The sequence below is a fragment of the Nelumbo lutea genome, chromosome 2 (genome assembly GCF_056320005.1).
Source record: "Nelumbo lutea isolate HS-2025 chromosome 2, American lotus-T2T, whole genome shotgun sequence".
NCBI classification, from domain to species: Eukaryota; Viridiplantae; Streptophyta; class Magnoliopsida; order Proteales; family Nelumbonaceae; genus Nelumbo; species Nelumbo lutea.
In genome coordinates, this window is record NC_142685.1 from 10,139,841 (window position 1) to 10,167,457 (window position 27,617).

The 27,617-nt window shown below is 37.0% G+C and overlaps 1 protein-coding gene across 2 annotated transcripts in view; it reads right to left on the bottom strand.

Moving 5' to 3' along the window:
* Nucleotides 1–27,617, bottom strand: part of EMB2771 (E3 ubiquitin ligase) — an 86,099-nt gene that overhangs the window by 57,937 nt on the left and 545 nt on the right. The window contains exons 2-10 of one of the 2 annotated variants that reach the window (XM_088970472.1): nt 26,103–26,166; nt 23,117–23,201; nt 22,507–22,793; nt 21,539–21,644; nt 21,290–21,450; nt 17,422–17,609; nt 17,263–17,332; nt 11,853–12,023; nt 1,142–1,632 (exon numbers count right to left, since the gene is read on the bottom strand). In XM_088970472.1, coding sequence (XP_088826598.1) covers nt 1,142–1,632; nt 11,853–12,023; nt 17,263–17,332; nt 17,422–17,609; nt 21,290–21,450; nt 21,539–21,644; nt 22,507–22,793; nt 23,117–23,201; nt 26,103–26,166 — 1,623 coding nt within the window. The remainder of the gene's footprint in view (nt 1–1,141; nt 1,633–11,852; nt 12,024–17,262; nt 17,333–17,421; nt 17,610–21,289; nt 21,451–21,538; nt 21,645–22,506; nt 22,794–23,116; nt 23,202–26,102; nt 26,167–27,617) is intronic. The other variant, XM_088970473.1, reaches the window with a different exon arrangement.

Consider the following 27,617-nt stretch of genomic DNA (forward strand, 5'->3'; position numbering starts at 1 on the left):
AGGTAATGTATTTTTTCAATAATAAATTATAAATCCTAGGGCAGTTCCCTAGGATCTATGTAATTACCAGTAATCTTTGACAAATAATTACCATAATCTTCATGAAATTAGTATATACCTTATAGAAAAATAGAAAATCAACATATTTATAAGAAGAAAAAGAAGAAAAGAAAATATAGAAAACTAGGGGCTAAACATTGTTTTTGTCCTAGGAGGAGGAACAATGAGAATCATAATCAAAATAATTATAATAAGTGCAACCAAGATTTATCATTATTATGTTAATAATAATTATTATTATTATTATTAACATAATAATGATAAATCTTGGTTGCACTAGTGTGCTGATTGGATAAATTCTTCAAGTTCTTTACTTATCAGTTCAGGTTTTCAAATCTTAAAGCATTCTAGACTACATCACCAACTTGTATGTCAATTGAACCTGAACAAATAAGAAATAAGAAAATAGAAAAAAGTGACTAGTATAAGAATTATAAAAATATGTAGGCCCTTGGGCAAGGCAACCCTCCAAGGGTGCCTTGTCTCCTAGGTGTCACCCTGACAACTATGCTGCAGCCCACTGAATCACTCCACCTTGTCACATCATCTTGTTTTCAAATATTCTTCAATTTATTTCCTTCCAGAACACCCACAATTACCACTAAGGATATTGAATGCCAAAGAACCTTTACTTTCAACTATAATTAGGATAAACTTTGGAAAGAACTAGTATATTTTTAACATCTAGAGTAAATAGGTATTTTAATTTGCATTTTCACTTTTAAGATTAGCTTTTCAGAATATCTAACGAAACATGCTTTTGGGATTTTTGCTCCCGAAAGTAAGAATTGCCTCAAAAGGCATACATAATAATTAAAAAAAAAAACTCCAAGTTTTCTTCTTCTAACAATTAAGGCCCAGGTCCACCCTCTTTCCTTTTGTTAAGAAACTAAATTCTACCTATTTTGAAATCCTCATGAAACAGAGATCAGTATATTATGGTTTCCACAGAAGCATTTATCTTTAATGGTAGAATAAAAATAATACATTTCAACACAAGTTTGACAAGTAACATGAGAGTGCAAGAGAGGTGTCATGAATCAATGAAAACAAGATTTCAACACAGTGAACAGGAGCTCACCGTTTACGAAGATTATCAAGTTTCAAACATTCATATAGAGCATGCAAGGAATCCAAAGTGTCCATCAAAAATTGAACATTGTATGACATCTCTGAGCTCTGTCTGCCTCCGAAATATCTAGTGGAGTGTTCAAAATCACAAAAGTCAAGAGACGTTTTAAAAGGAATCCCAGTAATGGATGTAGATTTCATGTAACTTTCATGAAATTTGCTGTTAATAAGAAACTCCCATGATGAATAAGGTGGTGAATCTAAGCACTTTGTAGGAGTAACTCTAGGATTTGTACACATTTGCATTATAATACCACAAAAAGACTCCCATTCTGAGTCAACAGAAGCATCAGCCTCAGACAAGTAGGAAGAGTCACCACTTCCCCAGAGAAGACCAAGAAAATGATTATAAAAATTGGGCTGGAGTCCCTCAGCCATTGCTGTAATACAGTCATTTGCTAAAGATGAAGAGGGGCTTCTTCGTAATGCACATCTAAACATCTGCAGGAATAACAAAAAAACTTGTAATGATCACATTAATATGTAGTGAGAACATTATAAAAGACAAATTGACATAATATATCAAATCCTGGAGACAGAAGATGCAAACTACAATCATAAATCTCAATAGTGGGTCCTGATCAGTACTATTTGGAATAGCTACTGCCCATGTCCTTGACTGATCAAACGACTTTTTCTGTTTGTTTATTGGATAAATGATAAGACAAACGACTTTCCAAGGCGATGCTAGAGTTGCTCAAGAAGATAACCCCGCATCCTAATCATTAGTCCTCAAGTCATGTCGGCTACCCAGTACCCATCACCTTATGCCAAAGTCTCTTTCGATAGGCTACTTCCCTGACAAAGTTGTATTCTTCTTCCCAACATTACTCATTCCCAAATCCCAACCCTCCCGACTCCCTACTCCTACAAACTACCTCCCACTTCACCAAATGATCCCCCTTCCCTTCTCTCGATTCCCAAAGGAAATCCCTCTTGAGTTTTTCAATCTTATTCACCTCGTTTTTTTTTATAAATAACACAAACTTTTATTAATAAAGAGATTAAAAAGGAGGATACAACAGGAGGAAGGGGTAAAATCTCTTAACCCTCCCTGAAAGTTTACTTCATATTGCAAAGCTGCCCAGAAAAGAATAGCTCTTCCCACCCCTTGCTTAGCCAAAGAGTCTGCCAAGGAACTGGCACACCTTTTAGTCCACTAAAACTGAACTTCCATGTTTTGAGTCGTTTAATTTTCTTTTTATCATTCAAGTATTTCCACGAACTGAAATCTTCCTTCTACAGCCACTTAATAACCAGCCTAGAGTCACCTTCTACCACCAGTTTTCTGATATTCAAACGTTGTGCTCTTTTAATCCCTTCCAAGACTGCCATTATTTCAGCCCTCAGAGAATCCCCCATCCAATAGGCCACAAATACATGGCAATAATTTGACCTTCTTCATCTCTGAAAGCTCCACCTATAACTGAAGGACTTGGGTTTCCTTCGCTGCTTCCATCAAAGTTCAATTTAGTGTAATCCAAGGGTGGGGGAGCCCAAACTGGAGAAGGGGTAGTTTTCAAGGGAGTTAACCAAGCCACTTCTTTCCAGTTCTTAATGACATCACCTGCTGTGTAACCTTCAAAAAGCTTCAAGGTCTTAACACAATGAGACCCCCTAATAGATATCACTTCAATGATGGCTTCCGTGTTTCTTTCTTTTTCAAGGAAGATTCTTTGATTTCTTTCCTCCCACTCTGTCCAACAAATTGCTGCTCTTACACATCTCCACAGAAATTTACCTCTCTTTTTTAACCTTCTCACTAACGTAATGTTAAACAAGACCTGCACACTTGGAGGAGAGGACCATCTGCAACCAAAGTGAGAAAAAAACCATCACCAAATTTCAGATACAAAAGGACAAGAAACCATTAAGTGATACCAGCTCTCACCATTCTCCTTACATAAGATGCACCAGTGCAGGGACAAACACCAATTTGGTCTTTTCCTTTGAAGTAAGTCGCATCTGTTAAACTTTTCTAGGAATGCTTCCCAGCAGAAAGCACCCACTCTGGGAGGAATTGGTCTACCCCAAATTTCCAAGAGTGGGAAAGGGTGTCCAAATGCCGATTGGGATTGGGTTAACTCTTTGAAAAACGAAGAGCAAGAAAAGACGCCCGAGGGGGAAGGAACGCAAATCCTACTATCCCTTCTAGAGGGATCAATAACAACAAGTTAGTGAGAGTGGACCTAATCAGCATAATTCTACCACCCAAGATATGACCCTCCGCATTTCGAAAAACTACTCCAATTCCAAAAGGCCTAGGATTACCGAGACTGCTACCATCAAAGCTTAGCTTGATAAAACCTTCTTCAAGGGGATACCAAGCTATTAGAGGCTTGTCTTTAACCAAAGAAGATTTTGCAACAAATTCCTAATTTCTCCAAAGGTCAACAAAGGAGAATTGTAAGAAAAGATTCAAATCTTTAGCCCAATTGATAGCCCTGTTCATAATGCAATCCCAAGTGGTAGCCTCATCCCTATTTTTATCATTAAAGATCCTAGCATTTCTTTCCTCCTAGATTACCCAGACCAAAGCAGCCCTAGCACACCTCCACAACACTCTCCTTCCTAGAGTCCTACAACAAAAGAGCAGGAGATTAGTAGATGATAACAGTTGTCTCCATGATCTTTGCAAAAGGAAACATCGGTTTAGTGAGATACTAAGATTAGGACTTCTCTTTTGCAGGTTATCTTAAGTGTTCAATTTCCCAAGAGAGACTTCCCAACAAAGGGTTCCCACTTTAGGGGGTATGGGTTTGGACCAAACTTCCTTGCAAAAGAAAGGATGAGGGTTAGGGACAAAGCACAACCAAGAGAGAAAAGAAGCATAGGAAAACAAACCCAAAGGGTTAGGATTCCAAATACAAGCATCAAGTTTAGAGTGATCCAAATAAACGGGGCCAAGAGTTTTGAGAAGCACAACAGCCTGGTCAAGCTCTGAGCCACTCAGATCTCTTCAAAAACCCAAATTCCAATTGAAACCAGAAGACTAGGTGAAGGGAAAAAAAAAACCTTTGAATGGGTTCATTTTTAAAGAGGGACAGAGAATACAAGGAGGGAAAAAGGTCCTTGAGAGTGGAAATTACCAATCCATTTGTCCTCCCTAAAAGAACCCTATCTCTTGTAAATATATAGTTGAAAAACAGTCCACTTGATGTATGGAACTGTTTGAGATTAGATGCAAACCAGAAAATAAACAAACAAGAGAGGAAGAGAAGAGAGAACTAGCGGCAATGAGTGTTAGAGAGTAAGAGGTTCGAACATAACCTCTCTCTAACACTCTAAACATCTTATTAAGAAGTTAATCGTTGACAAATTACAGAGAGGACCTTGAGTGGGCAGGAAAATACAAAAAACAGAACATTACAGAGTATGGGCCCAGAATAAGGCCCACAACAGAGAGAAACATAACATAACATGAAATGACAGTCTATGGGCCATTCGGCCCATCTCCTCTACACTCCCCCTCAAGCTGAGCATAGATGTTAATCATGCCCAACTTGCCAATGTCATGTTGAAGCCTTGCCTTGGAAATGCCCTTGGTGAGGAAATCTGCCAATTGTCCTTTAGAAGTAATGAATGGAAGACACTTCACCGGAGGATACTCTTTCTCGAATAAAGTGTCTATCAACCTCAATATGTTTGGTTCTATCATGTTGTACCGGGTTGTGAGCAATGTTGATGGCAGCCTGATTATCACAGTACAACATCATGGGTTTGTCATTATCAATCCCAAGTTCTCCCATTAACGAACCTTAGCCACAACAATTCCGAGACTCCATGTGCCATGGATCTATATTCTGCTTCTGTAGAGGATCGGGCCACAACTGATTGTTTCTTACTCCTCTAAGAAACAACATTACCAGCCACCAAACTGCAATACCCTAAATTAGATCTTCTATCATCAATATTTCCAGCCCAATCAACATCAATATAGGCTTCAAATTTCAGATGACCATGCTTGGTAAATAGAATTCTTTTTCCTGGAGAGCCTTTCAAATAGCACAAAATCCGTTCTGTTGCTGCCATATGGGTATCTCTAGGAGCATGCATGAACTGGCTAATGCAACTGACAAGATACGCAATATCTGGCCTAGTCATGCACAGGTACAGAAGCATCCCAAGAAGTCTCTGAAAGACCCCTTTGTCTTCCAACGAAGTTCTATCCGAAGCTGAAAGTTTGTGACTCATATCAATAGGAGTTGCAACTGGTCTTGCACCCATTTTTCCAGTTTCAGACAACAAATCAAGGACATATTTCCTCTGAGAAATAAAAATCCCATCCCTGGATTTGGCAACATCTATGCCAAGAAAGTATCTCAACTCCCCCAGATCCTTAATCTCAAATTCTGTACGGAGGAAAAACTTAAGGGCCAGAATGCCTAAGGCATCATCACCAGTCACCATAATGTCATCAACATACACAATGAGATACACTGCTAGAGATCTACTTTTCTTCACAAACAGAGTATGATCTGATTGTGTCTGAACATAGCCGAATTTAACAAGCGCAACTCTAAATCTCTCAAACCAGGCTCTAGGAGATTGCTTGAGACCATAAAGTGATTTATTCAATTTACATACCTTTCCTTGCATATATTTCCCATACATTCCTAGAGGAAGACACATGTAAACCTCCTCATGTAAGTCACCATTCAGAAATACATTCTTTACATCTAACTGATAGAGAGGCCAATCAAAGTGAGCTGCCAAAGATAAAAGAACCCTCACAGATGTCATCTTAGCAACAGGGGCAAAAGTCTCCAGATAGTCAATCCCATATGTCTGTGAGTAGCCTTTTGCAACAAGTCAGGCCTTGTACCTCTCAATAGTCCCATCAGCCCTGTATTTAATGGTAAAAACCCACTTGCACCCAACTGGATCCTTCCCTACAGGCAAATCCACCACCTCCCAAGTACCATTTTCATGTAGAGCATCAATTTCAGTCTACATGGCATCTCTCCATTCTGGATTCCCAAGAGCTTCTGATACAGACCTAAGAATGGAATTAGAAGCAACTGAAGAGAGGTAGGCACAGTATGAAGGGGAAACTAGGTCATAAGAAAGGTGTTTGGAAATGCGGTGTGCAGTACACTTCCGCTTTCCTTTCCTAACAGCAATGGGGACATCAAGATCTAGGAAGGATGATTCCAAGGGAGCTGAAGCAGTACCTGTTATCTCATCTGTGATTGGGAATGTATGAGCCTCATCTGTTGTAAGGGAAACCACTTGCTCATTCCTGGATCTCTACCTTTGATACACTTTGGGATTATGGGTAGGACGAGGAGGTAAAAAAATAGGGGCACTAGGACAAGAGGAATGAAGTGGTTGGTCCTCCTTTGATTCATTTGGTGAGGATACAGGTTTGTCAAGAACCTCAACTGGGACAGGAAGAGGAAGAGCAAAAACTTGTGACAGACTCTCCCCCTGTTGACAATGTCCTTCCTGAGAGGAACCATAAAAAGGAGAAAGTTCATCAAAGTTAACATCCATAGAGACATGTCGGGTGCCAGTCTTTGGATCAAAACAACAATAACTAAGGAAGATGCATTTGTAGGCTTTTGGTTCAAACTTATGTCGCTGCACACTTGGAATGTGAACATAACAGGTACAGCCAAACACACGAAGAGGAATTGGGAAGAGATCCTTGTCTGGATGAAGAAGACTAAAGGGGGATTTAAACCCTAAAACCCTAGATGGCATACCGTTTATGAGATAGGTAGCAATAAGTACAGCATCACCCCAAAATCTTGTGGGAACATGTGATACAAACAAAAGCCTCCTTGCAACTTCAACAATATGTCTATTTTTCCTCTCAGCAACTCCATTTTGTTCAGGGTTCTAACACAGGAGCTTTGGTGAATAACCCCCATGTCAGAGAGATACAAGGATAAACTCTTCTCAAAATACTCTTTTGCATTGTCAAATCTGAAAACCTTAATTCTGGTATCAAATTGAGTTAAAACAAGCTCATGAAATTGCCTCACAAGTCTCGGGACTTCACCCCGGGATTTCATTAAGTATATCCAAGTGAATCTAGAAAATTCATCAATAAACAGGATAAAATATCTGTAACCCCCCATAGAGGATAAGTGGTAAGGCCCCCACACATCAGAGTGTACAATATGGAAAGGAAAAGAAGATCTTTTATTGCTCACAGGGTAATTGTTTCTATAATGCTTTGACAACTGACATGACTCATAATTGAGATTGGACACACTGACTCCCTTAAACAGTTTGGGAAGCAAATGACTTAAAGTAGAAAAAGGTAAATGACTCAACATAATTTGACTGACAGACTCTGAAGAAGTAGAATCAAAAGCAACATTCTTGGGATGATCAAAGCATTGGCTAGGGGTGTTGAGCAAGTATATTCCATTCGCTTCATTGCCACTCCCAATCACCTTCGGAGACTTCAGGTCCTGAAACACACAGTGAGAAGGGAAAAAGGTTATACAACAATTCAATGACTTGGTCAAGCTACTTACAGATAATAAGTTGGTATTTAACTTAGGGGCAAGAAAACCATCAGCTAAGGTGATTTTGTCACGATCAGGAAGCAAATCATATGAAACAAACAAAGTGGAAAGGTTGGTCATGTGATCAGAAGCACATGAGTCTATGATCCAAGGGGTCTTGGGATTACCTGAGGTGGATGCATGGTTAGCAGAAGCCCTTATACCTGAGTGAGCAAATGCGGTGGTGGCTGGACTTCCAGAAGGGTTGGATGATGAAGTTGCACCTTCAAGCTGGCTGATCATCTTTCCAAACTTCTCATATTCAGCTTTCATGGCTGCCAACTGTGCACTAGCATACTCAACCTCTGTACCTGCACGTGTGGCTGCATGTGCACTTCCTGTCTTTCTACTATCATTCTTCTTCTGGAATCGGATAGGGACAAGACTGGGATGCAATTTCTAGCACTTGTCCTTGGTGTGTTTCGGCTTCTTGCAATATTCACACACCACCTCCTTTCCTGTGCCACTGGGAGCTCTTGTAACCCCTTTGGGTTTAATTCCCATATTTGCAAAATGATCATTGATACTGACTCCTTGAACCTGCACTTGCCCTCTACTTTCTTCACTGCTGACCAAAGCATATGCTTGAGACAATGAAACATCTTCCTTGAACAAGATGTTTTGCTTTGTAATGTCATATTCAGAATTCAGCCCTGTCAAGAACTCAAAGACCCTATTCCTTTCAACCAATTTCCTATATGTTTCAGCATCTTTAGGGGTATTCCATGTCACAGCCTCTATCAAATCAATCTCTTGCCATAGAGATTTTAGGGCTGAGAAGTATGCTGCAAGTGACTTCTCCCCCTGTCTTAGATTCTTCACATCACTTCTCAGTTTGTAGGCTTTGGCAACATTCAACTTTTTGGAGTAAGTTTCTACAACACTATCCCAGATTTCTTTAGCCGAGTTTATCCACAGATAATGCTGACTAATCTATGGCTGCATTGAGTTCACAAGCCACCCAATCACTGTATAGTTTTCTTGCACCCATCTCTCATAAGATGGATCATCCTCTAGAGGAGCTTTCTTGCTCCCAGAAATAAAACCCCATTTTCCTTTGCTACAAATATGGATTTTCACTGATTGTGACCAAGCCAAGTAGTTAGTCCCATCAAATTTAATTGTAGTTACAGCCAGCATAGAATCGGCTGGGGTTCCCAAAATCTGTCCACATTCAGCAGCATTCTTGTTTTCAAGGCTTGAGAAATCCATCATGTAAAGGCTCCAATTAGGATTTTAATAGGTTTCCCAAAGTACTGGGGGTCTTGATGAGCTTAGTTTGAGCTAAATAGGCAACAACAACTAGCTCACAAGTTTAACTATAGTTACAGCCAGCATAGAATAGGCTGGGGTTCCCAAAATCTGTCCATATTCAGCAGCATTCTTGTTTTCAAGGCTTGAGAAATTCATCATGTAAAGGCTCCAATTAGGATTTTAATAGGTTTCCCAAAGTACTGGGGGTCTTGATGAGCTTAGTTTGAGCTGAATAGGCAACAACTACCTCACAAAATCAGTTCAATCTTGATAACTGTGACAGTCCAGCTCGGTGGTAGCTCTTTCTATACTGTTTCAGCCTTCAAAGGACACCCAGCAAACCACCAATCACAAGGTATTTCAGGTTCCCAACAATCGTTGTCCCAAAGAGAAGAAAAAAGGCTACAGTCCTTAAGAGACCTTCTGTCGAACACTCAGTGTGCAGTAGTTAACAGCCTACTGTTAACTAGAAGAAACCACTTCAAAGTGTTCAATATAGGTCCAAGAAGAGGCTGGGATGAAGATGAAACAAGTACCACTTAGTTTAGATCAGTTTCAGCAGCTTGGCAGTCCAATAATCAGTCGAATAGCACTTCCAAATAACCCAGAAATTTCTAAGTAGAATCAGTCCAACAACAATGGGCCGAATGGAGGTGGGCTTTGAATGCTTTAACGGTCCTCCCAAACAACAAAAAATAACCCAACAAAGGACTGAGAAAAAACTTATAGTAAGAGAGTCTCTGGTTTGAACTACAAACCAGGCCGAACACTTGTTCTCTAAGATAACTTAAAAATCCTTTTCTCTTATTTCAAATCAGGCCAAACACCTTGCTCACTAATTCTTCCTAGTCACCGAACCCTTCTCCAAGTGTGTAGAAACTTGGGCACCCTCCAATGACCTCCAAGAACCAGGCGGATGACTGTAAACTAAGCCCTAGAACCTCCTCATGTAGTTGGCTGAACTAGAACCACATGAGGGACACACCAAGCAATAGCCCACTCTGATACCAAGTTGAAAAACAGTCCACTTGACGTATGGAACTGTTTGAGATTAGATGCAAACCAGAAAATAAACAAACAAGAGAGGAAGAGAAGAGAGAGCTAGCGGCAATGAGTGTTAGAGAGTAAGAGGTTCGAACATAACCTCTCTCTAACACTCTAAACATCTTATTAAGAAGTTAATCGTTGACAAATTACAGAGAGGCCTTTGAGTGGGCAGGAAAATACAAAAAACAGAACATTACAGAGTATGGGCCCAAAATAAGGCCCACAACAGAGAGAAACATAACATAACATGAAATGACAGTCTATGGGCCATTCGGCCCATCTCCTCTACATATATCACACTTGATAAGGCTTAGGAATTAGGGAAGAATGTCATTAATAGCCTTCCATGGAGAGCTCAAAGCAACCCGCCAAGAAACACTAGCATCCCAACTATTACCTGTGCACCCATTAATACTTCCTACTACCATATGCCAAAGTCTCACTCCCTAAAGGCCATCTCCACAACCATTTACCCAACAAACCTACATTCTTCTTCCCTAAAATGCCGAAGCCCAAACCCCCTTTCTCCTTACTTTTGTACACTAATTCCTATCTCACCAAGTGATGCTTTCTTCCTTCACCAGGTTCCCATAAGAAATCCCTCATATCTTCTCTACTTTCAACACCTCCCTTTGTGGTGATATCTTAAAGACTGAGGGAAAGTAAACCAGGTTTGCTAAGGTAGACTTTATCAAAGTACTTTTGATCCCTAAGAGACAACTAATTTCTCTTCCAAGCTGACAATTGCTTAACACAATTTTCAATAATTGGACTCCAAAAGCTTCCTTCTCGTGGGTTAGCTCTCTAAGGGCATACCTAGATATTTCAACAGCCAACTAGCAATAGGACACCCTAAGACCTCCATTACTCCAACCAACTCCTCTCCCAGATTCAACCCCACTGTGCAACTCTTTTCAAAATTAATCTTCAATTTAGAGTTAAATTCAAACAATTTTATCACCTGCTTCAATTTCCTTGGCTTCTGAGAATCACCACTCTCACAAAAATGATTTTATCATTAGCAAACTACAAGTGTATTCAACCATGCTCTCCCTCCCTACCCTCCAACCTCTAAAGAGATCCAAACTATCAGCTCTCAATATAAGCATGTTAAACACCTCAACTACCAAGGTAAATAAGAAAGGATAGAGGGGATCCCCTTGCCTCGATCCTCTGGTGGTTGGAAAGAAATCTCTAACCACTCCATTAACTATAACCGAATAATGACAAGTTTTCAAACACCCTTCAATTCGGGCACACCACCTCTCTCCAAACCCCCAATTTCTCAACAAACCCAGCAGAAAAGACCACTCAACCATGTCGTAGGCTTTCTCCAAGTCCAGTTTATACACAAAACCTTTCTTTCCCCTTCTTTTGAAATTTTCCACACACTCATTAGCTATCAAAATTTGATCTGTAATATGTCCTTGAATAAACGCCCCTTGGGAATGGCTTATCAGGTCGGGAAAGACCATTTCTAACCTTTGGGACAATACTTCGGCCAATATCTTATAAATGATGGTCACTAGGCTGATGGATCTAAAATCTCTCAGTTGAATTGCATCTCCCTTCTTAGGAATCAAGGCTAAAAAAAGTATAACTAATTCCCAAACTAATAAAATGCTCCTCAACAAATTCTTCAAAGACTAGAATTAGATTACACATGCATTAAATACATTCACAACATTACAAAGGCCAGCAAGTTGACTAACAGCCAATAACTCCCACTCTAGACAAACATCGTACATTTGGAGAGTAAATGGCCTAGAAAGGACTCATCCGAGTACATTATAAATGAAGTACTACTAAAACAATGAAATCAAGCAATGAAATACATACCGGCCCATTATTAACAACTACATTAATTCTTCCATCAACAGCATCAGTTAACCCCGTAATCTTTAAGTCATGGGAAACAGATGCTGATTCTGTAGACTCCACATGATGTGATATGAGGCCTTTAAATAACCGAGATGGCAATAAATACCTACATAGGCATTGCTTTCCTGACTGAAATTATAATGCAATATGTATTACAATCCTCATATACCAACAACAATTTGTCAAATCATTATAGAAAATGATCAGAAGAAGGAAGGATACTTGAATTCATGCAATCCATGGCCACAAGTTTCCAACAATCAAAGTAAATGATAATTGTCCATAGTAAGCAATTTAAAATAGCAAACCATAACCAACAAATTACCAAGAGAACCAAAGTTTCAACTAGCAGGTTTCATTCATATTGAAGCAAAAAAGATTATTTTTAAGGTTTCACAATCAAGGGTATTTTGGCCATTTTGTTCAATGCCGCAAAACTACATATAGTGAAAAGAACTGCAACTTAAAAGTTTTTTCCTTTCCTTAAAACAGGATGCTTTTTCTCTTCTCTTCTTCTCTTCTTCTCTTCTTCTCTTCTCTTCTATTCAAACCAAATCTAATCAGGTTTTACACACAGGTTGGTACCAATGTTTCCAACTTGCAATTAAACCAGCCAGTCAACCCATCACCTGGCCAAGTTACCAGGACAGTTTAGCCTCCAAGCCTCCAAACTGCTTCATCATTATCATCGTCATCGTCATCTAAGCCTTGATCCAATTACATGGGGTCAGATACATGAATCCAATTTTGCCACTCCATTCTGTTTAGTGCAGCCCCCAAACTGTTTACTTGCAAAAATAATTGATTAACCATTTGAACCAGACAACAGTCACATGTTAGACCCTTTTTTTGCATTTCTAGCCAATGCCATCATTAATAATAAATAATTCTTATCTATCACACATTTTTGTTTAATGTTATGAATACATAATATTAGAGACACGCCCAATTTTTCAGCAAATCTGCCGTGTTTTTTTCTGCATTTTATATTTTTATTATTTGATTTATGACATAACCAAGGTTTTAAATATCAACATCAATACATGATATGCCCGACAATGGGGCATATCATATTGGTATCAGGTTGCACCAATATGAGATATGCTATAACTTATGCGTATTCACTAAGTCATGCGTATCAAACCAATATGGATACATATCGGCCCATATCGCATTGTATCGGCCAACACACACAAAAATGAATAGCATCTCTATTAAAAAAACGCAATTGGTGTGATTTAAACCCAAGTCGCCCAAGACCCAAGGCTTAAATGCATCCTTAAACCACTTTGCCACCTTTCATCTTATGACAATAAATGAAATAAAATAACAATTATTAATTTTAATGTTCACATGTAGTCCAAACAAATAAAATATGCTTCAACAACTCCGACGACTAAAGATTAAAAAGAATAAAATTAATAATAGAATAATCACTTTGATACTTAAAATTTATAAACTAATTGAATAAATAATCTATTAAATCCACATTTATATCCAAAAGTGATTTCTAATCTCATGAAATTTATACAAATAAAAATATTAATAATAGAATATTACTTTAGTATTTAAAATTTATAAATTTGCACATAATATGTATCTTAAATTTTTTATAAATTACTAAGCAATATATTAATTTGCATTAAATAAAAACAATATATTTATTATTTACAAAAATAAAAATGTTGTTTGCAAAATACTCAAGAATATAATACAAATTGAATCAATCAAATTCACTAATCTACATTTATAACAAAAATTGATTTTTATTTTAGAAAGTTTATGCAAATAAAAATATTAATCATGGAATAATTGTTTTAGTAATTAAAAATTACGAATTTCCATATGATATACCTTAAATTTTATAAATTATTAATTGATACTTTAATTTACATTTTATAATGACATATTTATTGTTTACAAAAATAAAAAACATCGCTTATCAAACATTTGAGAATGTTTTTAGTTGACTTTTTAGTTAATATTAAAAAAAATAGTAAAATAGGAAATAATTGATATAATAGTTGCATAAGTTTTGTGCCTTGGACTTTAAATAGAAAATAAAATAATAATGGCTTTGTGCATGTATTAATTTGTAAAAATCTATATAATGTGTCTTAGACACTTGATTGATGCATTATCAATAAAATTTTATGATCTATATGCATCCCGCTATATTAATTGTAACGTATTTCTTCATATATACCATTAAAATGTACATTTTTTATGTATTTAAGTACATAAATACATAAGAAAAACATTCATGTATGGAGATCTGCACTTAGGAAAAAGCAGTCATACAACCCCTAGGAAAAAACAGTCAATGTACTTATGTTTCCAGGTTAGTATTTAAAACATTGGTTGGTATAAGAGCAAGATATTCCCTATGTTTACTCTCTTTCCGAGTTAAAGGCTATATGGGTTTTTGATGATATTATCAACAGCCTGTATGGAGATCTACACAGAACTATCACTAGATCTTGGTTTACCAATTTTTTAGATGTTTTTGGAGAATTTCAAATTTGTTAGACCCCAAGGAGTGCTAGAGTTTTCATCCTAAAAATGAAGGAAAATCAGAGATTGACTAGATCTTGGTAAACATGGACAGTTTATTTTTTTTCTTTTGCTTCTTTCTATGCTCACTCAACAAACACAGTGGCAGAATGCAGAGCAATCCGGGATTCTATTTATTATGCCAAGGCCTTAGGAATCATGAGACTTGTGGTAGAAAGTGATTCCTTGATGATGATTCAGGTCCTTGTGGGTAATTCAGATCCTCCCTGGAATATTCTCTCTTGGCTAGATGACATAGCAGATTTGACCGAGGGCATTGAGGTACACTATACTCACATTTATCGAGAGGGTAATACGGTGGCAGATGGTTTGGCTAACCTAGCCTGTGACAGCGTGGGGAACCTTCTCTTCGATTCCAGGAATACTCTCCCACGGCACATCCAGTTTATAATTATTGACAATTCTTTGTTTCGTCCTAGAATTCATTGTAAATAGTGTTTGGGGCTGGGCTTTTGTTTATATTTTGAGAGCTTTGTGCATTGTTCTTCGGACTGAGGCAAAGCAGGCTATGTCCTACCCTGTATCTTTGATTTTATTGATATTCTAATGAAATCCTAAGGTGCCCCCCCTCCACCTGGAGTAAACTTTGGGGTTAAAAAAACTAGTTTAATTGGTTGTGGCTATTAGCAACTAGTGATTTAAAAGGCATGCCTAGGCGCACAAGTGAGGCACATTTTAGGGTATGCGCCTTAACTAGGTCCTAGGCACAGCCCTTTCAAAAGGCGCACGCCTGGTACGCCTAGGCATGTGCCTAATGCACCTTGTGCCACAGCACAGGTATGCGCCTTTAGAAAATTCCACACTTTTTTGCTTCTTTTTTAACCAAGCAACTGGGCCGAGGGCTCTGCCCCCGGACCCCCATATCACACCCCTCAAGACAACCCCAAACAGGCCCACGTTAGGGTCTTAAATTCTTACTTCTCACTCCGAAAACCCCCTATTTGCTAATGTTGTTCATTCATCCATCCTAATAAAATATCTTCTTAAAAAGCAAGTAAAATTATAAAATCATTATTTTTTGTATGAGAACTAAGAATTTAAGACCCTAATATGGACTTGTTTGGGCTTGCCTCGAGGGGTGTGGCACAAAGGCGACTCGTAGAATCAGGAATATAATATGCTTTACATCACATTAGCTACTTTAAGTAATGCAATTGAGGAAAAAGAAAAAGAGACTGTAGGTTTTACATGCTTGAAAATGTTTTGTATGTTTGATTTTATTTCTAAATTTTCATTTGAATACGCTTTAGAGGTTATGTTTATGTATTTTAATTTTAGATAATAAGTTTATATTTTTATTAATATTATGTTTAATATTTTTTTGCTTTTTTTTTTTGAATTTTCTGACATTTTTTTTATTTTTTAGCTTTTTTTTTGTACTTTTGCACCTTGCTTCAAAAAGGCACGTGTCTTGCCTTGCACCTCTGGCGCAAATTGGCCCCTGCACCTTGCACTCTTAAAACACTGCAACCAAGTTACTGCTAAAGCATTGTTTAATCCTCTGCAAATTTATCAAGCTGTAAAAAGTAACAAAACAAGATTTTGTCATTCTGTGAAAAAGAGAGCAAGAGTCTATGTCTTCTCCCTCTCTATTTTAATGTCAATCCACCTTGGAGAGTTGGATCTAGTCTGCTAGTTGTTGTTTTAGTAGTAATAACTCTGTTACTGAGCCTTTGTATAGAAAATGGCATCTTCTAATACTAAAACTCCAAACAAACCATGGATCCCAGAATCATCTCAGTAAGTATCAAAGATAATCAGAATGTCTAAATAACAACTACAAGATAGATGGGAATAACTGTTTGGAGTAGCCATAGTATGCCCGCATGTATATTGGGGATCATGGGAAGATTGTTTATATTACCAGATCAGAAAAAGCAACCAGATTCAGAAAATATGCTCAATGGGAGAAGAAAAACCTTATCATGATTTCATGCTTGGTAGGTTCGATGCAACCTCACAACAGTAGGAACTACCAATAGATTAAAACCACTAAAGAGATCTAGGATAGTGTACTCAGCATGTAAGTGGCACAAACCTGTCGGTTGTGTACAGAAGTGACAATATTAAACAAGGGAGGAAATTATTATTTTATTTATTGGAAACGGTAACTTCATTAAGCAAATTAGAAAGTATCAAGTACAACTGTCAGCCCCAGAATAGGTGCTAATCCCAAAAGACCTTTTTTTTTTATAATTCTGCCCAGAATAGCCTTTCCCTCAATATCCTCTGTTTAGCTAAAGTATCAGCTAGACCATTGGCTGATTTTATAGTCCATTTGAAAGAAGCCACAACCTCCTTTGTTATGTTGGTAATCTCCCTTTATAGCATGTCTATAAATCCAAGCTCCCAAGCTGCCCGACTTCAACCAAACAATGAGCATTCTAGAGTCTCCTACCTCTATTTACTTTTCTACATTCAAATCACTCTAAGAAGAGATAGTCCATCTTGACATAATGGAATGGAAATGTTCAAAGATGTTGAGATCCACCAAACAACTTCACTGAATAGCACACCTGAATCATGATATGGTAACTTTGTCTCAAGCATATAACTTGGTGCAAGTTGAGGAGACCAGTTGTTTGATCATTCTCCACAAACTTTCATAAATTTTCATATAACAATTATTTTCATATGTTACACAACAGATATTTTCATATTTTCAATAATTGTTAGTGCAAGTAGGGTTTCAATAATTGTTATAAGCTATTGGAGAGAGATTTTCATTGAAACCGTTAAAATTTGAAAATTTTAAACACAAAAACTAAAGATATCCATGGCAATCATAGCTTACATAAAGAACAAGACTGTTTTCTGAATTCAAGACAATGATGTCCGCAAATGGTAATGGTCCAATTTTCACTCTGCATAGAACACGAAATAATGACATGTTCAAATGACAGGTTAACAATTTAATGGAGTGGAATGGAAAACCAAAATAATGTAATTCTACCTTGGACGTGTCACAATCACAGGAGCAGCAGCTATTGCTGGAATGCTCCAGCTTGTATCAGGTTTAATATCAAACAGAACCTCGTTACTTATATCCACAGTCTGAAGCCTTACAGAAAGTAGTCCTTTTTGTTCTTGGAGGAGAAAACATATTACAGGCACTCCATCATCATCAGTTGCTAAAAATACCTGGCGAAGGACAGTAGAATGAAAACTGGATTTCAACAATACCAGAGAACTAGTGAAACACAACCTTTTTTTGATAATTGAAATAATTTCATTCATCACAAAGGATAAGAAAGTACAAGCTTCCTAGGGAGAGGCACAAGATGCGGCCTCTCCTTTTTTTTGGTTGGACAATACGACCTTGCATACTAGTCAAATACAGCTTTCCTGTTCTCTAGAACAAGTTACAAGGTAGCACAAAAAAGATCTTCCCTGGAAACCCCAAGTTTGGCCAAAGAAGCAGCTATAGTATTTGCCAACCTGCTCACTCATTTAACATCCACTCTCATATTATTGGTTACCAAGTTCACTTTTTTGAGGAGGTCTCTGTATTCCCAAATGACAGCATCGGGGTTAGAGAGCCAGCCTATTACTACCACCTGAGAATCCCCCTCTATCAGCAGATGTTCCACCCCAAGCTGGCTGGCAATTTGGACCCCTTGTACAGCAGCTAGTACTTCTGCCCTTGTAGAATCTCCCACTCCCACTGGTCCTGAGAAGAAGGAAATAATGTTGCTGTCCTTATTCCTCAGCACACCCCCTATACCTGAGGGCCCAGCCCCAGGGTTACCTTGGCTGCTTCCATCAAAGTTAACCGTTATTGGCACCTTCCACAGGAGGTTGTCATTCTATCGCAATTCTATTGTTAACCGTTATTGAGCACCTATGAAGGATGTCCTTTTGAAGGCCAGTTTTGTCATTTGAAATTAGTGACCTTAATGACCTTCAAACAGAAAGCATTTTGGATTATTATTTTCCCAAATAACACGTGCAAAATAATGAAGTTCCTGCTGACTATTTAAATAATATTCTCAATTCCACTACAAAAATTATTTTAGTAGAGAAAGTGGCATATGTTGCATCAATCTCTTAAGATATCATTTCTTTGTTTTTTATCATTAACAATGATCAATAAAAAAAAATTATTAATATGCATATATACTTCTTTTTTTATCAATGTGCATGCATACTTCTTGTTAAGATGGTTTTTAAACATGTACACATACTTCAACAAGGTTCAAGTACCATATGATACACAGATCATGTTACCATACCCATATAATTTAGTTCCCTTAGAAAGTAAGCAATTGATGCATGGTACTTTAAAATTTATCTTCAGAAAAAACAGAAGCTAACAGAAAAGTTTGGGTTAAAAAGTGGAGTTGATAGTAAGAAGAATAAAGGAACAAAAATATTTTAAAGTTGTAAAAGTTCAAACCAGAAAAAAAAGAAAAAGAAAAACATTAAATTCCCCACAAAACGTCTACATTTTTTTTTATACATAACTGATTAGATTTTTTAATAAAAGAATGAAACCCAACTGCATTCAGTTGCAACAATTAAGAAGATTTGAAATTAAGAGTCCGGATGTGATTCATTCTAAGGGCAGCTCACAACTATAGTTAGTACTAAATTTCTTGATTAAAGATCCTTTGCAGCCTTCACAGCATGTACTAAAGATGAAATGACTATAGGATGAAAAATGTACTATTAATTTTCATAATAAGGAATTCATTTAGGGAGTTGCGGGAAGAACCACCAAAATACATAAGCAAATTGGCTTATGTGCTTTGTAGCATTCAGTTAGTACCAGTGTTTAGAAACCAGGACCTTGGCTGGTTCAGTCTTTCCCCAATAACCGCTTTTACTAAAAACCCAATAAAAACCAGCTGACCGTCTAGTTTAGCCGGAAAACCAATGAACCGGTCCCAGTTTCATGAAACCACCCAAGTCTTCAACCAATTGAAATTTTAAAACGTGTTTAATAAGATTTGAACCCATGACCTCTTTTTTCATATATTGCTTAATTACCATTAGTCCACCTCTTAACTTGTGTTAATTAATGACTATTTATTGTACATATTACTTTATCACGCATGTATTTTAAAGAAAATGTAAATTAAGATACTTGAACACTAGTTATTTGCTTTAAAAAGTAAAGAACTTGCCATCTATACACCATATTTAAGTATATTAAAAGTTGTAAAATATATTATATATAGTATATATATGACCTGTAATATATAGATATATATTTATATGCCACATCATCACAGTTTGACCCCAGTTGAACCTCTGACCTGTGAACCTCTTCCTCCCCAGTTCTAAGCCCGGTCCAGTTCTCTAAGCATTGGTTAGTACTAAATTTCTTCTATCCACAACCTTTTCATTGCTTTTGTTAGATATAAGGTGGGAAACTGAAACAAGATAAAATTTTGGGCACATCTTTGGTGGGGTGAGAGTACCCTAGCTAACACTTACCCTAGAATTTTCAACCTTTCCCAAACCCAAGAAGCCATGGTTTCCTCATGTCTTCTTTCTTCTCCCACGGAAACCAATTGGAACCTAAACCTCATAAGGCCCTTGAGAGAGGTAGAGATTGCTGAAATTGCAATCCTGTTAAACTCCCTTAGATGGGCCTACATCTCACCTGCTACCCCTGACTGATAGATCTAGAAACCTAGCCCAAGTTCTCAACTAAATCCTTTTTCAAGGCCCTAGTGTTGGATGATCAGGGGTCAACTTCCCACTTAAGAAGGTTTGGTTTTCACACATCCTTCTTAGAGTCTCCTTTTTTGTGTTGGAGTGTCTAAAGAAAATAAACACTTGTGACCTACTTCACAATAAGAACAAAGGCAGATTGTGTATTTCCCCTCATGTTTGCACTCCTTGCCTCAGTAATGGTGAGACGGTTGAGCACCTCCTTTTACGTTGTCCTGTAACTAGGAAGATTTGGTGTTATTTCCTCAACTTAGTTAGGTATAGCAGGGTATTTCCTGAGCAAGTTGTGGAGTTTCTACAACAATGGCAAGGCAGAGACTTAGGAAAAAGAGGGCTCATGCAGTATTGTGGGGCATGTGGGAAGAAAGAAACAATAGGATTGATCAAAAAAAGAAAGAAACAATAGGATTTATGAAAATAAAACCATGAATATTGAAGGCACGATCTCCTTCATTACCTTCTTATGCAATTTTTGGGCAGTTAATTCTGGAGAATTCAACACTATCTCCTTGAATGATCATCAAAGAAATGTAGTAGAAGTCCTCTACTCTTCCCCAAGGTGTGTTATTAGCCACAAACATTATTCAAGGGAGGAGGGAGTGATGAGTCTAAACATTGATGGGAGTGCCCAAGGGACTACTGGTGCAGTGGGAATTGGTGGTGTAATCCAGGGGAGAGAGGGGAGTATCTGTTGAGCTTTCAGTGGTCCAATAGGGAATGCTGATTCTACAAAGGCTGAGATCTTGGCTGCACTCACAGGGTTTGTTTTGCTAAAATGTTAGCTCTGTCCTCCCTAACCATTGAAGGAAATTCTACCGATACTTTAAAATGGCTAGGGGAAAAAGATGGTTGGCCTTGGAGGTTGGCAATTGGCTCACTTTCTGGATGAGGCTAGAGATATCATGAACTCAATGACTGTGAAGCCAACTTGGATTCCCAAGGAACTAAATACTATAGCCGACAGCCTAGATAAATCTGGCATTCACAGAGAATGTATGTTTAGTGATAGAAATTTGCCTATGTAATTTTGTCTCTGCCTTCTCTGGCTCTTGATGTACATCTTCTCATGTACCACTTTTATGAATAAATCCTCAGTTACTTTTACTCAAAAAAAAAAAAAAAAAACATAAGCAAATTAGCACCTTACTAGCAGCAGATTGGGCGCCTTTACCCTGCCATATCCTCCTGAAGGAGAACTGTTTTGATAACACCCCAGCAGGAACAACATCAAACAAACCATTGTTGGCAGCTTCAAGGTTTGAATTAGCAATTTCAACTAACCACACGGAATGTTGCATCTTTCCTGCCAAGGAAATAATATGATGTTCATGTTACTGAAAAATGGAAAATAACCTAGTTTTTACTAAAACTGCAAAACAGAATGACGAAACCTTTGTTATATGATGCCATTAGAGGAATAACATCACTTGTCCAAATTGTCTTTTCATCAAAATCCTTCATGACAGCCAGTTTGCCCCTTTCTTCTGCAAGTGTTGCCTGTGACATTGACATGTCAAACTACCATTTCATGTAAATCAGTTGTGACAAATATAGACATATAAAACCTCATCCTGTGAAGACATCAGAAAATACACAGTACACTAAAGTACCATACGAAGTTCAAAATTGTAACAGAAGGATAATGCACTTCAACAAGGATAAGGCAATAAGCAACCTCTAAAAAAAGACTCATATCATAATCTTCCAAGTTGAATTCTTACACCTTTTTTTTATAACAATAATGACAACTTCTTTTGGATAATTGTAACGATAACCTTATTTGTATATAAAAGAACAATGATACCATCATAGGCCATGTCCATCAAGGAGATCTTAAATGACAACAGGACAAAACATAAGCATAGGCTTTCCAGTAAAGACAGTGGATAATGAAGGTGCTACATCTTGTCCTTTTGTGATTAATGAGCTCCATGACAACAAAGCTATATATCCACAGAAAGTACAGAAAAGAAAAAGAAGATGATGATGACAACAAAGAAGAAGAGGAGGAGGAGGAACAAGAACAAAAATGTAAGCCTCCATTAGTATCTCACAAGATCCTACCACTTTACATTAAAGCTTTTCTTGCTCATTTCTTTGAAATCCTTATGCACTAAAGCCCAACCCATGATAAATGAGCTGATTTTTTTGCTTCTTGCATATTCCATGGGGTGGTTTTCATTTGTTTTCAAGACCACTCTTAAACAAGATTATAAAATTTGCCAAAACTATGACAATAAATAACCTAAGCATGTACTGCTTATACCATAGTAACCAAACTCCACAACACATAGCACATATAAAAAAGGAAAATAACCAAATCAATGCAAGGGACATAAATCAGAACAAAGATAGTCACCTGGGGTTCTTCCAGTGGATCTCTCAAAATCAGGTGTGATGATATGGAAGACATATCCCCCTTGCTAATATGATCAAATGAACCAAGTAAGTTGATAGTATGTTGAGGACTGTAGCCAAATTCTCTTTTTGGACGAGAAAAATCACATGCATGCAACAGCAGGCTTGAGGATTGAAAAGGCAGAAAGAGTGGACAGTTCCCATCAGTTGACTTTTGGAGGAGCAAACCAAAGGGAAGAGGCCAGATTGATGTCACAATATGAGGAAGAGGAAGGCATACCACTTCACCTGTAGAAAAATTACCCAATCGCTCAACCATCTTGCACCCAAAAAATGCTTTTGAACATTTAAGTGAATGATAGTAAACGCTAATTACATTTTGGCATCAGCATAGCTAGTTAGCCACGTGCTTTTCCTGTATGAAGAATCTCCTAATGAAAATAAAGGAGCATGTACAATATTCTAGAGGAAAATACAGAACTTTTAAAAATGAAATAACTGCCAGTATAACAAAATGCAAGAACCAATTTTAAATGAACAAAGAAATAGATAAACATTAAAATAAAGATAAAGAGAGATAAATAAGATTGATTAACCACAATTCCATTTACCTGATATGTTGTAGATTGTCAAAGTATCGACTTGTAAAACACAAAGAACAGATTCTGATGTGGCACCCAACCGACACCAGCATGCCTAAAATTACAATTGAAGCATCATTAGAATCCATATATATGAAGATCCTGAGAGTTGGAAGATTAAATGATCACAAAACTGCATGGATGTTAAATGGGGTGGGCAATACAGACAAATATAACTAATATGCCAATAAAGAAAAAGGTGAATAGCAAAAGGTCAATAAAGACAACTATAACTAATAAAGACAAATATAACTTATAAAGCAAAAAAGACAATAAAAAAAAAGGAATAGCAAAAAGAAAAGACAGAAACAACAACATAGCTCGCATGGTTTACAACTAAGGCAGGTAAAGGTGAACCCAGGAGCTCATAAGCTCTCTCTCTCTCTCTCTCTCTCTCTCTCTCTCTCTCTAGCTACATCCTACATGAAACTTGTTCCACCAGTCCACTCTGGCCAGCACCATTTCCTTTGTTAAACTAAGGAGCCTCAAATCATTTCTCACTACTTCAACACATGTGATCACCAAATACACAACCTAAAACCGTCAATAACAGACTGAGTGCTAGAGGATTTACAAGCCATATAAATAATTCTCTAAAAGAAAAGAGTCTAGACCATACAGCATATCTGCACAAAATTGTCCCAAGCAAGCATGTAATCCAAAAGGAAAAACAAAGAACTAAAATGTAAGAGCAAAAGACCCCCCCCTCTTCCTACTGTTGTTCATTCATCTTTATTTACAAGGCATTTTTTAAAAAGATAGTAGGAATCTGCTGAATTAAAAAATATGAAAGAAAGTAGTTTCTTGGAGAGAGAAGAAAGAGATAAGGAGAAGAAGAGAAGTTGAAAGAAAAGAGAACAATAATTCTGGCCGCCCCCTTCACTTATTATTTATACTAAAATAATAGAACAATACAAAGACAACTATGCCCTTATAGGGCGGCAAAACATAAAACAGCATATATAACACTCAAAATACATAATAAAATTTGGACTCACATAACTACTGTGGTCCCCACCTCCTATCCAACAACTAACATAAACATCTACTCAGAAAAACATCATAAAACTAATTAATCTTCAACAAAGATAATGAACTATAAAAAAAATAAAAACCTATATTTTATGCATAACTTAAGAATTCAAGACCATAGCATGGGGGCTTGGTCAGGGGCTTAACAAAGGAATGTACCTAAGCTAAGGCACAAGGTGCACCCGGCACGAGTCTTTGTAACTTGTACCATCCTCTCTCTCTCTCTCTCTCTCTCTCTCTCTCTCTCTCTCCTGCTGCAACATGCAGCAGCGGTGGGTCGATGAGTAATAATAATGTTTTTATTAATTATTAATTATTTTAATATATTTTGTTAAACATTAATTATTTTTTATTAAATTTACTTGTGTTATTTATTAATTATTAATTATTTTATTAACTAGTAATTTTTAGCTATTTCATTAATTTTTTAAAATTATTTTAATTTTTATTTGTGTAAATTATTAATTATTTTAATATTTTTATAGTCATTAATTATTTTTTAAAATTTTAATCATTTCATTTATTAATTAGTAATTATTAATTTATTATATTTTATTTGTATTGTTTCAATATTATTTTGAGGTTGAAAATTATTTTTTATGAGATAATGAAAAATGAACTCAACATTTCCAAATAATATGTTCTAGGGGTAAAATAGTAAAATCAGTAAATTTCAGGTGGTAAAGGGTCGATCCAACACAAACAAACTTATGGATTCAGTAAATTTCAGACACTTTTAATATCTTTTTAACTTTTCAGATCTGAATTTTCAGATTTATCAAACGCCACCTAAGTCATGATGTTAACTATTTCCTCTAACAACCAGTAGGACAAATTATGAGAACCAAACAAACAATGGAACACGCCACAAAAATAAAAGGCTGCCAAAAATTTTAGCATAAACCCCTGTCTTTGTCTTTCCCCAAATTGGTGTTCCTTGTGTAAGGCCGAGAATGAGGAATGTTTCCATTTGCTAATCTCTTGTTCCTTTGCTACAGTTATATGGAGGTGGAGCCTTTGTTTATTTGGAGGTAGGTGGTCTATGCCTTCTGATTTAAGCTCGTTATTCAACCCATCTATATTTGTTTGGCACACTAGAAGAGGTAAGGTCATGTGGAAATGTGTTAGGGCAGCCACTCTATGGACTCTTTGGAGGAAAGGAATGCAAGAATTTTCTTAGAGAAGGAAAGAGGGTTAGATGAAATGAAGGATTGTATCTTAACAAGAGCAATCCATTGGCTGAAAACTGTGGATATTTTTTATGACTTCTCCTCTGATGACTTGTGGAGGAATTGGCTAGTAATAGGTAATACTTCAACAAAGAATGATAGAATTCTATCAGAATGGGTTCCACCTTTGGAAGGTGTCATCAAGCTGAACTTTGATGGAAGCAACCAAGGCAACATCGAGCCTTCAGGTATAGGGGGTATCCTGAGAAATAAGGACAGCAACATAATTTCCCTATTCTTAGGACCAGTGGGAGTGGGGGATTCCACAAGGGCAGAAATCCTTGCTGCGGTACAAGGAATTCAAATCGCCAACCAGCTTGGGGTGGAGCATCTCCTAGATGAAGGGGACTCTCAGGTGGTAACAAGGTGGCTCCTAAACTTGGATACCACCATTTGGGGTTACAAAGATCTCATCAAAAAAGTAAAGTGGTTAACCAGCAATATGAGAGTTGAGGTAAAACGGGTTAGTAGGTCTGCTAATTCTTTGGCTGATGCTTTAGCCAAACAGGGGGTTTCTAGGGAAGATCTTTTTTGTGCTTCTTTGTAAGTTGTTATTAATTTGGAAATCTGAACTTAACTAGCCCGGAGAGGTTGCAACTCGTGCCTTTCCTTGGGGACTTTGTACTATTGTCTATTGCTGATTAATAAAATTATTTCAATTATCAAAAAAAAAATAGCATAAACAAAAATTTTACCATGATCACTAATGAAGGTAAGGTGTATCTCTTTTGCACTCGTGATCCTGAACTCCAAATTATCCTGTTACAAATAAATTGTAAAAGAAATTACAGCATTTTTGTGCAGAAAAGACAAATAAAAGTGAAAACTGAAAAGATAATAAATATGCAATAAACTCCAATTGCAAGTGGGAAAATTTAACCACTGTAATGACAAAACATACTAAAAAAATAACACCAACAACAGCAATGAGACCAAAAAATAATAATAATGCAAGTAGACAATGGCATTAGCATAAGATCTAACAGAGTAGTGAAATGGAACAGAACATCACAAGGGCTCCACAAAAATGAATACTATCAGAGATTAAGCATTCAACCTAGAATTGCAATGAAAGGACATTAAATAAACGCCAGTGACCTCTTTCCAAAAGTCTTCAGTGTCCACAGATGACACTGTGAAATATACATGATTCACTAGGCAAATAATCCAGTGTGTTAGAATGGATAGGAACCTATAGATTTTTGAGAAAAAAAAAGGCAAATCCTGTGGAGATGATAACAAGAAAGGTCAGAAGGTGTTTATGCTTTTGGCAGGCAACTCAGGAGGAATTTTTTGGATCATCACTTAGCACGTTTTTTTATATGGGAATTTTGTTCATAAGGCAAAGGTAACTTGCAAGTTCTTTTTGTATAGACCCACTGTACAGATCCTTGGTGTACATGGACATCTTGAACTAATTATTTGCAATTTTTATCAACAAAATAAAAATACTTCACTGTTCAAAAAAAATAAGGCTTAGGTATGTTTCACATACATGGCCCAACTATTTTTGGATTTTACATGAACCAATCTGCTTGGCACCAAATTCCTAATTTTTAGGAGCACTGTTCTAAGGTAATTCCATTCCAAAGACAGAACTGACAGTTTATGTCTACAGCATGCCACCTTGACACAGTTCTGACTATTAAGGGACACCCTACCACCACCAGATTATATGAGAATAAGTTAAAATTGCAGGATTAATATAACTAAAATACTTCCAAACGCTGAAAAGAGGCATCTATTTGTAGGTCTGGCATCCCAAGCAGGTAAGCAACCCTTTTTTTTCATTTTTTTATAGTCAGTAAGAAAGCTTATTTATTAAAAAACATATGTATTTCTTGTTAAATGTAATGATACAATATAATCAAACATAATATGCACATTCACAGCTAAATTCAAGTAATGTGGTAATGGTAAGGTCAACAACCGCTACTGAGCAGTGAAAAGGAATACATTTTTCAATTGGATGGAGAGTCAAGTTGTAAACCCCAGAAGCGTGAAACTAACAAAGGAACAAAGAATCAAAACCATTGGCCTTGCTTGCCGCCATATGCTGATTATGGAACCATAATGATGGCAAGAAATATCAAGATTGACTGATGTTAATGAACAGAAGAATCAAAATTCGTGAATTAAAACATGAAGGGGCAGCTTGCCATGAATGCGTTGACACATTATCAAAATTAACAAAAAAACAAAGCATAAAA